The sequence below is a fragment of the Microtus ochrogaster genome, linkage group LG2 (assembly GCF_000317375.1).
Source record: "Microtus ochrogaster isolate Prairie Vole_2 linkage group LG2, MicOch1.0, whole genome shotgun sequence".
Taxonomy (NCBI): Eukaryota; Metazoa; Chordata; class Mammalia; order Rodentia; family Cricetidae; genus Microtus; species Microtus ochrogaster.
Window position 1 is genome coordinate 53263505 of NC_022028.1, and position 12852 is coordinate 53276356.

Sequence of the window (12852 nt, forward strand, 5' to 3'; positions counted from 1 at the left end):
CCCCGTTACTGCCGGGATCGTAGAATACGATCATGTCTAGGCTCTGGGGTTCTATCCAGCAGGAGCCACACACAGCCCGAGGCAAGTAGATACGCAGGGTTAAGAGGTCCAGTCCCTTCACCCCATGAATGGGGAGACTGAGGCACAGGGAAGGGCTTTCCCTTGGGCTTCTGAGGTCTGAGCCATTGTCTTTCCCTGCTTTATTCCCTTAAAAAAAAAAAAAAAAGTCACACAGACAAAGAAAGCCCTGTGAGTGGCCAGGAATTCGGGGGAAATGGGCTCCTGGCCAGAAGTGGGTGTGCCAGGGGAGGGGATGTGGTCTTGGAAGGAAAAGCAGAAATGAGCCAATGCCAAGACGATACAGTCAGGCCAAGGTCGACGCAGACCGAAGAGGGTGCTCTCAGGCAGACTGCAGGTGACAGACCCAGGTCCGGGACCCTGCAGCTCTGGAGGGATCTCACAGCTAGCGTGAAGGTCTTACCTCGGAACTTCTTGGGGGGGTTGTCCAGGTCCCCAGCTGCAGGCTCCACCACACAGCGGTCATCCACCAGCCTAGGGGACAGAGCAGCCCAGTTAGAGGGAGCAATAGGCACCTCTCCCTTGGAGCAGGGAACTCAGGGAGCACCAGGGACCACCCCTGGCATTGCTCCCATCACCCACCACGGGTCATTCTCTTTCCTGGCACGGCCACTAAAAGGCAAGGTCCCTCTGGCTCACATCTGGACTCTCAGACAATGCAAAGGTAACTCCTAAGACCCTGCAGCCTGGGCAGGAAGGACGGGGAGAGGAACGGAGGTCAAGATTCAAAGACAGTGGAAGGTGGGAGCCGATGAGGGACAGAGCACGGGAGAGAAGGTCGAAGGCAAGTCTGAGAAAGTGAGGACAAGAAGCAAATGTGATGAGAGACAACAGACAGACAGACAGACAGACAGACAGACAGACAGACAGACAGAATAAACTTCAGGCTTCCCAGACTCAGCCAGGACCTAAGCTAGGGTCTGAAATTCCCTCTTAGAGCCATGGCTGGGAACTGAATCCTGAATCTCTGGGGGTGGGGGTGGGGTCCATCATGTGCCAATCCTCACCTATCCCTCCATGCACGCACTTACCCATGCATCAATCCATCCATGCACTCACTTACCCATGCATCGATCCCTCCATGCATGCGTCTATCAATCTATCCTCTACCCATGCACCTACCAACCATCCGTGCATCCACCCGTGCCGACCCTACTACTCTTCATTTACCCACGTTCCCACTCATTTATCCATGCACCAATCCATGCACCCACCCACCCATCTCCCCATTCACCCGTGCAGCTACCCATCTACCTGTCCATGCACCCACCCACCCATCTCCCCATTCACCCGTGCAACTACCCATCTACCTGTCCATGTACCTACCCACCCATCTCCCCATTCACCCGTGCAACTACCCATCTACCTGTCCATGCACCTACCCAACCATCTCCCCATTCACCCGTGCAACTACCCATCTACCTGTCCATGTACCTACCCACCCATCTCCCCATTCACCCGTGCAACTACCCATCTACCTGTCCATGCACCTACCCAACCATCTCCCCATTCACCTGTGCAATTACCCATCTACCTGTCCATGCACCTACCCAATACATACACCCCTCCATGCACCTACCCAATACATACACCCGCGTCCATGCATCGCATCCACCTGTACATGAATCCATGCACCTACCCAACCATCCATCCACCTATGCTTCAAGTTCTCCATCCCAGTCTCCAGGAAGAGATGGTTATGGACCACGGTCAAGACCAGCTCTCTCTCAGCACTGTCAAGACCAGCTCTATCTCAGCACTGCGCAGCATTATTCCTGAACTTCCACCAACTTCCCGGTGAAGAACTGGCCATTGGCACCATCTCACCAAGGAGAAATCAGCATCTAAACATTAATGGCTTCCTGAAGTCACAAGTTTCAAAGCCCACTCCACTCTGCACACCCTGGTTGGACCTCCACAAATTCTCTCAGGGGCCTGTTTCCTAGCAGAGCCCCACGTGATCCCGGCATCGCTCCAGATGTGGTCACTGCGCTGTGGTTTTGAAGGTTCCTACACTTCAAAACACCACTCTGCCAAAGCCACAAACCGTAAGCCTAGGAGCCCTGATGGCCCAGTCGGCTTTCTAGTGCTGGGATAAATGTCATAACCAAGAGCAGCTTGGAGAGGAGAGGGTTCGTTTGGCATATACTTCCCTGTTACAGGCCATCACTGAGGGAACTCAGTGCTGGAGCCGTGGAGGAATGCTGCTTACTGGCTTTGTTCATAGCTTATTCACTTTCTTTTTATACAATCCAGGACGACCTGTCCAGGAGCGACACTGCCCACGGTGGACTAGGCCTTCCAAGATCAATCATTAATCAAGAAAACGCTGCACGGACTTGCCTACAGGTCGTCTGATGGAGGCAGATTCTCAGTTAGGTGATATCTTCCCACATGACTTGTGTCAAGTTGACGGAAACTAATCGGTACACCTACATTCTCCACCCTGGCTCTTCTCTGCGCAGCCAAGGCATCTCGCCCGTGCCCATAGTTCCAGCTACCTCCTTTCCACACTTGCACCTCTGCCCTGAGTCCCGGCAGTTGGTGCCCCATTGAGCTCCGTGGGAAATCCGCACATTGCTGTCCTGGTCCTTACCGATAGGAAGAACCAATATAGGAGCTTCCGGTGACAGCCCCAACTCTAGCACCTTCGTGACTGGGGCAATGGATCACCTTTATTGTCATATTGGATTCTGCCCCGAGTCTCTATCCAAGCCCCAGAGCCACAGGAATGGCAGGAGGTCGGTCGGGTACCACGCCTTTCACCTGGATTTCTATTAATGACTTTTGGAAAGCCCCTGAAGATGAGTCTGGGAAACCTTCCTGTGGTTAGAGATAGAAACTGCAGTCCTGACTTCCTTATCTGTCCTGGCGGAGGAGGGGGCACAGAGGCTATTGATGGTCAATCAGTGATGTCATCAATCACACTGATGGGTCAATACAAAAGGACTGAGCTCAGGGAGTGTTGGTCAGTGGTGACCGGAGGCTAGCGTGCCTAGAAGGGCATTTCTTCGTCCCATCCCATGCCTCGCCTTACCCACCTCTCCTGCTGGCTCATCTGAATTACTCTCTCGCTGTTTTCTGACACAGGGTCTCTCTGTGTATCCCTGGCATAGACACGTGGGGCCAGAGGATATCTCACCAAAACGAATTCCCTCCTTCTACCATGTGGGTTCAAGATCAAACGCAGCTCATCGGGCTTGGTAGCAGGGACCATAGCCTTCTGAGCTATCATGCTAACCCTGCAGCTGTGTTGTTTAAATCTTTGTATGTGCATATGTGTACGTGTGCAGGACACATGCGGAGGGCAGAGATGGACTTCCACCTTCTGGGAGCGGGTTCTCTCCATCCACCATGTGGGCTCACTTCCCAACTGAGTTAGCTCACCAGACCCTGAAATCAGTAATTATTAAAACCCTCCCCCATTACATTTATTAACTCATCGTGTGTGTGTGTGTGTGTGTGTGTGTGGGGCAAGCACCTTTACCAACTGTGCCATCTCACCGGCCACAATAAATAGCTCTGCCAAGTTCTATGAGCCAATGTGGCAGGTCACCAAACATGAAGGCCTGTTCCAGGGTCCCCAGATTCACAGCTGTCAATCAGAAAAGCCAGAGGCCCAGACCGGTGACTTGACTGGCATCGAGAGCGGGAAAACGGCCCTCAGCCCGTGTCGTCTGGCACCAACTCCATGCAGATGGTGTAGGAGTTCAGTCGAATAATAGGCCACCCTGCTGGTGGCCCGGGGAGCTGGAAAGCTGCCTGATGTTTGCATACACTATTTAATTTTCTAAAACTACTTTGCTATTATTTCCATTTTGCAAGCAGGGAGCCGGGGCATGGAAAGGTTAACAGAGCTGGCCCTTGAAGCCAAGCTGCCCAGTACTAGCAGGTGCTAGGAAAGCCCTCGACAACGCCAGGCAGGGAAGGGGGCACAGGCTGCTCTGCTCAGCCTCCCAGCCTCAGGCACTCTGCCTCCCCATCAGCACTCCTGTCACGCCAGCCACACTCACGGCCCCAGAAGGGCTAATATGTTCCCTGGCAGTTCCTACACTCCTGTCCCAAGGACACTCTCTTCTCAACCGCCCTCCTCAGAAGTAAAGGCACAGATGGAGTCGGCACAGCTGGGCTCCTGTTCGTCCACCAGGTGGTCCTCATGCTGTCCCCATCACGACAACCCCACCCTTGCAAGCTCTTTGGCCAAAACTTCAGACCAACCCCAGCCCCTCTCTTCGAATAGCTGCAGCTATACGGCAAGGTCAAGGCTAGCCCACATTATAGGAAAAGACCCTGTCTCAAAGTGGCGTGGAGAAGACTGGGGGTGTAGCTCAGCTGGCTGAGTGCTTGCCCAGAGTTGAACCCTAGCACTGAATAAAATAACCTGGTCGTGGATGTCTGCAATCCCAGCAGGCAGGCAGATGCAGGAGAATCCGAATCAAGGCTATCCTCTATTGCAAAGTGAATCCCAGACCAGTCTGGACTAGGTGAGATCCTGTTCCAGACCGCAACAGAAGCAGAACCCAGGCTTTTCTCATCACCTCTGGCACCATCCCCAGTCCAGGACTTTCCAATCTCAACTGTAACCGCCTCTCCCCTCCCAGCCTCCTCCTGTGCCTGCCTGTTCCTTACAGAAAACAAAGGTAAGTCAAAGTTGGGGGCACACCCCTCAGCCTACATGGTCCAGGGCCCATCCTCAGCACCACAAATTGGACAAAAAGATTAAGTCAGATCAGGTCAGCACCATGATCCTCCAGAATCAACCTCATGAGTAACCACAGGGGTGGCAGCGGGGAAGGTGTCTGCCACCACGCCTGAGTTGGAGCCATAAAACATGGTAGAAGAACCAGCTTCCTAAAGTCATGTTCTGACTTCCTCCCGGCCCACTCTGGTTCAGCCCCACAGCCTTTGCAGCTCCTCAAGCTTATAGGGACCGTAGCCCCGCCCCTTCCTGTCCCAGTATCCTTTGCTTCCAGACACCCTCACTTCGGGCAAGCCCTAGTTCAAAGGACCCACCCACAAAGACCCTCTCCCCACCCCTTTTAAAATTGTGCACTGTAGGCCAGTTTGGTGGCACACACGTGTTAATTCCACTTCTTGGGAAGTAGAGGCAGGAGGATCAGGAGTTCAAAGTCATCTCTAGCTACATAGCAAGTTCAAGGCCAGCCCAGGCTACGTGATCTAACGTGGCGTTACATAACATGGGGCTCCCCCATAAACAGAAAATGTAATCAGTGGCTGCTTCACTCTGGCTCTGACCTGGTCCCGACTAGTCTCACTGCCGTTGGTGGCATGCAGATCCTGTAAGGACAGGGGTGCACATGTGCCCTCTGTATCCCCGGTACCCAGACCTGCAGTGCATACTGAGTAGGTGAAATAATTCCTTCTACCAGCTGTGGAGAGACCTGAGCCAGGAAAGTCAGGGTCCCTGCCTCGGGGAGTTAAGACCCACACACTGAGACGGGTAAGGACAGAAGGGTATGTATGCACTGGTGCCCACTGGTGGCACCACCACGGTGGATTCTGTCTGGACTTGGGATGGGGAAGGTCAGAGTGCAGCCAACAGACCAGGTGTGTGAGGACCTGGGCACCGCTGGGGCCTTGAACAATGCATAGAATTTCCTGTAAGACAGCGTAGGAATCAGGCCAGCTGGCGGGCTCTCAGCAAAGCCAGGAGGGAGAGACACCGACCAGGGTCTACACAAGCCCCTGCCAAGCGTTCTAGAGCCTTGAGGAAATGTGAAAGTCATATGGGGGCAGTCCTACCGCCTACTCTTGGCCAGTATACAAGGCCTGTGGGAAGGGGGAGTGGGAAAGGTCTGAGCACCCTCCCTCAGTAAAACCTACCTTGACCCAGGACCCCTCCCTTCATCCCTGAGACCCCACCTGGGTCACTCCAGCAGGCTATGCAAATGAGCGTTCACACGTGTTTGTCTAGTGGGCGGCACAGATCAGCCTGGCTATGTTTACATGGCTGTCTATCTGTCCCCGTCCCCATCGGTCAGCTTCTGTAGCCCACACAGAGCCTGGGGTCTTCTGAGCAGGGAGAACACATGAGGCCACTCAGAGCCACACATAGGCAGAGAAGGAAATCAGCCCAGAAGCCGAGGGCTCGGGGCCAACAGCAGCCGTGGAGGAGCTGCCCCCTGAGTGTGGAGACACAGAGGAGGGGTAGGGGATCTTCAGGGCGAGAAGCCCAGCACCCCACTGGGATCCATCAACATCCCCCACCAGAGGCATTTCGGGGACGGTGCCCTGCTCTTCTCTTTTTTAAGATTTATTTTATTCATTAGAGAGATAGCTTAGTGGTTAAGAGCACTGGCTACAATCCTAGGTTTGATTCCCAGAACCCACATGGTGGCTCATAACCATCTGTAACTCCAGACACAAGGGATCTAACGCCCTCTTCTGGCCTCCACTGGCACCAGGCACACAAGTACTACAGACATACATGTGGGCAAAACATCCACATACATAAAAGTATTAAAAACTAATAAAAATGCCAGGGGTAGCACACGCCTTTTATCCCAGCACTCGGGAGGCAGAGGCAGGCGGATCTCTGTGAATTTGAGACCAGCCTGGTCTACAGAATGAGTTCCAGGACAGCTAAAGCTGTTACACAAAGAAACTGTGTCTCTAAAAACCAAATTATAATAAGCTCATACGTATGTGTGCCACATGTGTACAGGTGTGTGTGCCACATGTGTTCGGGTATAGACATGTGCCACACGTGCGTGGGTGTGAGTGTGCGCCACATTATGCAGGTGTGAGCTGTGCCACGTGTGCGCAGGTGTGAGCTGTGCCACGCGTGTGCAGGTGAGCTGTGCCACGCGTGCGCAGGTGTGAGCTGTGCCACGCGTGTTCAGGTGTGAGCTGTGCCACGCGTGCGCAGGTGTGAGCTGTGCCACGCGTGCGCAGGTGTGAGCGTATGCTATGTGTGGTGCAGGTCCCATGGAGCCTGTAAGGGGGCGTCTAACCCGCTGCAGCTGCAAACACAGGTGGTTGTGAGCCTCCACATATTCATGCTGAGAACTAAATCCCCATCCTCTGCAAAAGCAGAACACACACTCAACCTACTGCTGAGCATCTCTGGCATCTACAGACTCCAGAGAACCCTAGCACCTCTACTCTTCTTGAGCAGTACAACTGAAGCACCCCAAGACAGTGCTACCTGACCAAGCGGGAGAGGGTGAAGCCACTAACAGATAATCCGGAAAGCCCTTATCAGATGGGCTACCAGGAAACTGGGACCAGAAGCAGGCCTGAAGACACCAGACAGGTAATTTTGGTGACAGCTGAGAAAAGGGCCCCCAGATTGCCAACTGGGCCTTGGTTCCATATACCCCACCCAGTCCCAAGCGAAACTCCCCACGTCCAACCACCCACCATCACCGAGGGAGGTGAGCATGGCCTCGCCCCAGTCTGCCTCAGCAGCTACAGCCAGAGCACTGAGCCTGGGCTGGATGCCCAGAGTGGGTGGAGACCCACAAAGGCTCCCCTATTTCTCCCCACCCAGTGGTACTGCAGCTCTAGGTGCAGCACCTGTATCCCCTCATGGGGGGCAGCTGTGTTTATCACACCAGTCCAGCTGGCACCAGAACACATGCCAACTCCTCAGCTGCCCCCCCCAGGATCCCTCCTGTCTGAGGTCCCCTACTCTCCACCCTGGTCTTACTGTCAATTCCCCTCACTTGGTCAGGAGTCTCCTCCAATCCTGCCCCCTCCAAGGGCTGAGCTGGACCCCTAATACCCACCTACCCTCAGCTGGCAGCTGACAGCACCCAGGCTAAGGTCACATCAGATCGACCCTCCGATGTGCTGAGTTCTATAATCTACACATCATTTTTACATCCGATTTCTTACTCTATTCTTTGTGCTGTCCAGGGTGGCCGGGCAGGAGCCACCTGGGCCATACAGTTGGCGAGACAGATGACGGGGTACACACGTCCACACACACAGACAGCCAGATTCTATTCATCAACAAAACCTTGGTGAGAGCCATGATGTGGTGGGCATGATCTACCCTCAGGGAGTCGTGCCCAGCCCACTAAGTGCCCAGAGGTCAGGATGCCCATGTCCACAGCTGCTCATCAGGCCCCGACCACACAGAAGCCCTAAAGACAGGGCCTGCTGCTAGCCTTCTATCCACGGGGCAGCACAGGCCTGCCTGGACACAAGACGGAGGGGCGGGGATCCTAGGCCGCCCACGAGCAGACCTACCCTGGACCCGGGGAGGACCCAGCTTGCTCTAGAAAGTCAAGAAAGCACTTGAAATATTCAGGGAGCCTGGACCCCAAGACCTTGGTCTAAAGAAGGCTTTGTCTCAGGACCTGCTTGGCCCATTTGGCACACAGTGGACTTTGAGATCCAGGTGGAAGCCATGGGAAAGGCAGCCGGGTGGGTAGGAGCAGGCTGGAGATTAGATAAGGAGGAGGAAAGGCTCCAGAGAGAAGTAGGGCAGTGCCTCCCTGGGAGCCTGACTCAAAGTCTACACTGACCATCTCAGCCACCGACAGAAAACAGCACAGGCAGCGGGAAGCCCCCAAGAGCACCCCCATCCGTAGTGGACCCAGGGAAGGAAAGAACCATAGCCGAGCTACATACAAGGTACACACAGTGGCAGCTCCCAGCCCAGGTGTCCTGCACACAAGCCCAGGGCATAGCTACCCCTCCAGAGCCAGTGGCGCAGGAGAAGGCCACTTCCATCAGCAGGCACTCTGAGACCATCCAGATGAGTTGTAGGGATCCGGGGAGGTCTGGGGAGCCCTCTCCAGACATTCAGAGCTGTGCCTGTTGGATAGGAGCTGATGTTGGAAGAGAAACTCAGACTCAAGCAGGGTGGTAGTGCGCACGCCTTTAATCCCAGCACTCAGGAGGCAGAGGCAGGTGGATCTCTGAGTTGGAGGCCAGCCTGGTCTACAAGAGCTAGTTCCAGGACAGCCAGGGCTACACAGAAACCCTGTCTCAAGCAAATAAATAAATAAATAAATAAATAAATAAATAAATAAATGAAAAAAGAAAAAAAAACCCAAACTCATTGGCTTGGGTCTTAGACGACCTTCCTCTCTTTCACACACACAACACAAGCGTGCGCGCACGCGCGCGCACACACACACACACACACACACACACACACACACACAGCATCCCTTTCTTTACCGATGCCCATCGGCACGAAGAAGCCACCCTGTGGCAAGTGAGGGGCCAGGTAGTATATGGAACTTACAGAATTCAACATCAGCACAGCTCGTGGCTTCAGGGAGCTCAGGGACAAGAGGGGACAATAAGCCCTGAACTCTGAATCTCCCCAGAAGGGCCACAAAGATGGCTGAGCTTGGTTCAGAAGTAATGATTCCAGCCAGGGTTCTGAGGGCTCCTCTGCCACAGGCCTGGGTTTCCGGCTCAGCAGCATCAGGTGGGCCACTGTGTGCACAGGAGGGGCACATCTATGAGGAGCACCAGAAGGAAAACAGGACCACAGGGAGGACGAACTCTGCTGGCCTCTCCTCAACTCCGAGCCCTCGGGGCCTGCAGTCTGTCACACAGGAGCAATGCCCAGCTTGCCCCATCTGCGGAGTAGGCTGAGGTGCCTCAGCAGGGCAGAACTTCAGGCCCAGCACACCCCCCCTCCAGACCGCCTCAGAGTTCTCTGGGAAACTGACCGAGAGGCATGGAGCCCAAAGCCAGATGCTGAGGACTCAACGGCAAGTGAGAGGCATAAGGGCCAAACACTGACCACGCAGGATCCCGGGTGAAAGCGGAGGTTCAAGGCACACTGAGCGACTGGACCATGGACTAAGATCACAGGATGCTGTTGGGACGGAGCACTGTCGGTCCATGTGAGCATAGAAGTTTCTTTCTTTTGAGACATGGTCTCACCGTGTAGCCCTGGCTGGCCTGGAACTCAGAAATCCACCTGCTTCTGTCTCCCGAGTACTGGGATTAAACACATAACACAGATGGGTTTTGGTGAGACAGAGATTCGTGCAGCACAGCCTAGCTGCAAAGGCTGACCTAGAACTCACGGTCTCCTGCCTCCGTCTCACAAATGTAAGGATTGCAGGTGTCACCACGCCGTATTTTCTAGGGTGCTGGGGATGGGACTCGGGTCTCCACATATGCCCTTAAGCACTGTACCAACTGAGCCACACCCCCAGTTCCACCTAGAGATAGATAGCTTTCCCTAAAATGTAGGTGGTTCTCAGCTGCTAGTGGGGGGCTCAAGGGATGACAGAAGCTATCCATGATTGACAGCACGTGACCACAGCCATCCACATCAGTGGCGTCATCCTGAGGATATCTGACTTTCCTATTTCTGACCCATGTCACCAAGTTATCTCCTACTGGACACTTGGAGACTGGCTGTCCCAAAGACTGGAGGAAGGGCCGATGGCCAGCTGGCTGAAGGAGAGATGCGGGAAGGATTTGCTAACCAAATAAGCACCTGCAGCAGCTGCATGCTGAGATTTGTTTGCGGCCCCTGCCTCTGCCCACCTGTCGGCTAAAACCTCCCTGCAAATAGGATCAGGCCTGCGCAGGTTCTCCTGTCACCTCAAGGACAAGTCTCAGCAGCAGCGAGGCCCCACCCACCTGATACCCTCCACCACAGGGTGGGGGCTAATCTCACTTCTGCCCCCACCAACTCCTCTCCCACAGGCCCTGCAGCATCCCTCTGATGGCACAGCCTTACTACCTGACCCCAGGCTCCCAACAGCCTGGCATCCAGGCCCTGGGCTGGGCAGCCTGCTGGCTCAGGGACCTCAGAGCTCACACTCCTCCAAGCTGAAGCAGTAGATTCTTCTCCCTCCCTCAGGCCTCCACCCCTCCCTGCTCCCAGCCCCTGCTCCAAGGGAGGGGCCCCAGCTGTCCGCAGAAGGCAGGGCTAGAGGTAGACGTCCCCACAGATTCCAGCTGTGTGTACAAGATTATCGAAACCCAGAAACCTGCCCCCAAGATGAAAGCTGGTGCGACCCCACCCTTCAGTCTGGCTTCTCTCCCCACCCCCAACCCAAGCCACCACCCATTGGGCCGAGCCAGGGAGAGGACACAGGGTCAAGAATGTAGGGCAGGGCAGTGTGGGCACTGATTAAAGCAGAATTTCTCAAGGCCAAACTGCTGGCTTCAGCCTGAGACCCTGGAGAAGTGGGGGCTGCTCCATGCTCCACAGACCCCTTTGCCACCCCGCAGGGACATCGCACTCTCGTGCCACAGCACGGGACCTCCACCACACCCAACCAGGAGGGTGGAGGCTTTCACTCCCCAGCGGCCGTGCTGCAGTCATAAGCTCGTGACATGAAGTGGGTCAGACCCTCGGTGGCACAGGCCTGCCTCCGCCACCAGACAAAAGCATGGCATGAAGCTAGGAGCAACCGAGAGGCAAAAAGTAGGCCTTCCCTTTGATCTCTGTCCAGCTAACTCAGCAGGTGTCCAGACATGTGAGCTCCAGGATGCTCAGGGCAAAATCTGAAGATTCACAGGCAGCTCAGGTGGTTGGTACTGGGGGATGCCCTCCCGAGTTAGGGGCCTCCTAGCACAACAGAGGGCAGTCATGGCCACAGAAGACAGGGTACAAAGCAGGGGCTCAGCTTGGCTTGTTTGTAAATGCTTCGCGCTCACAAGCTAGTGGCCCAGAAAGGGCGCCCATAAGCCAGGGCAGCACCATTACCGACAGCTCTTAATTTGAGTTGTTTCAATTTTCTCCAGGGAACAATTTTTTTTTTCTTAAATCAGGAAAAAAATGGTTGTTTTGTTTTGTTTTTTTGTTTTTTCCAAAACCCAAGTTTGCAAACATGGGGCTGGCTGAGGCTAAGCCACTGCCTGGGCCGAGGAAGAGAAATGTAGTACCTCTCCTCCCAGTGGAGTCAGGTCTGAGACACACCTGGGGAACACAGGCAGTTTGGGGGGACGTCCTTCCTCCAGGAATTACAAGGCCTCACTTAAGGCCCAAAGGGCCCAGGGAGTTATCATATCAGCTCAATGCTACACAGGCTAGAACCTGGTCCAGAAACAGTGCCCGGCACACAGTAGGCACCTTGAAGAAAGTTTCCTGAATGGCTTCATGAAGTCCCCCGAGAGCAAAGAGACGTTCTGAGCTGAGGAGCAGGCAGCCCATGCGGACAGGCTCCTCACAGCTGCTTAGGGCCCCAGGGACACGTGCAGGAAACTGGGCAGGACAGTGCTCACCTGAAATCACAACACATGAGCGCTCCAGGCAGGAGGACAAGTATGAGCACAATTTTAAAGTCAGCCAGGGCTACGCAGCAAGGCTGTTTCAAAAGACTAGACGGTCTCGTCTAAGGGGGTCATCTGTGCTGTGCTCCTCAGTGACGCGACCCAGTAAGGGCTTCAAATAATAATAAATATAAGTAAAAAATAATCCCAGGAGTCTAAAAGCTTCAACAGTACCCACAGTTGAGTATCCGTCATGGAGCTGGGACAGACTGCGGAGCTGGGAGCTGAACCCTGCACTCACTTGGCCAGCATTCTCCCTCCAAGCTGCAGTCAGTCCCAGCTGCCTTTCACCTTTGACCTTGCAGTTAGTCCTCCTGTGTCCATCTCCTGCGGAGCTGGGATGACAGGCCTGTGTCACCACGTCCTGCAGCTGGGAGCTAGATTGTCCAAGACAGTCCCAGGTACAGCCTGAGTACCTTGGGGAATGTGCAGGGCGGAGCTGCAGAGAAGGCTCAGCAGTTAAAAGTGGTACTGCTCTTGCAGAGGACCCAAGCTCAGTGCCCAGGGCCCACGCTGGGCAGCTCACAATCCCATGAACTCCAGCAC

At 54.6% G+C, this 12852-nt stretch overlaps 1 protein-coding gene across 1 annotated transcript in view; it reads right to left on the reverse strand.

Moving 5' to 3' along the window:
* The window catches only part of Itpr3 (inositol 1,4,5-trisphosphate receptor type 3), a 68058-nt gene that overhangs the window by 50611 nt on the left and 4595 nt on the right, over positions 1 to 12852 (reverse strand). Inside the window, exon 2 of the mRNA XM_005360390.3 lies at positions 482 to 552. Within this exon, the coding sequence (XP_005360447.1) occupies positions 482 to 552 (71 nt within the window). The remainder of the gene's footprint in view (positions 1 to 481; positions 553 to 12852) is intronic.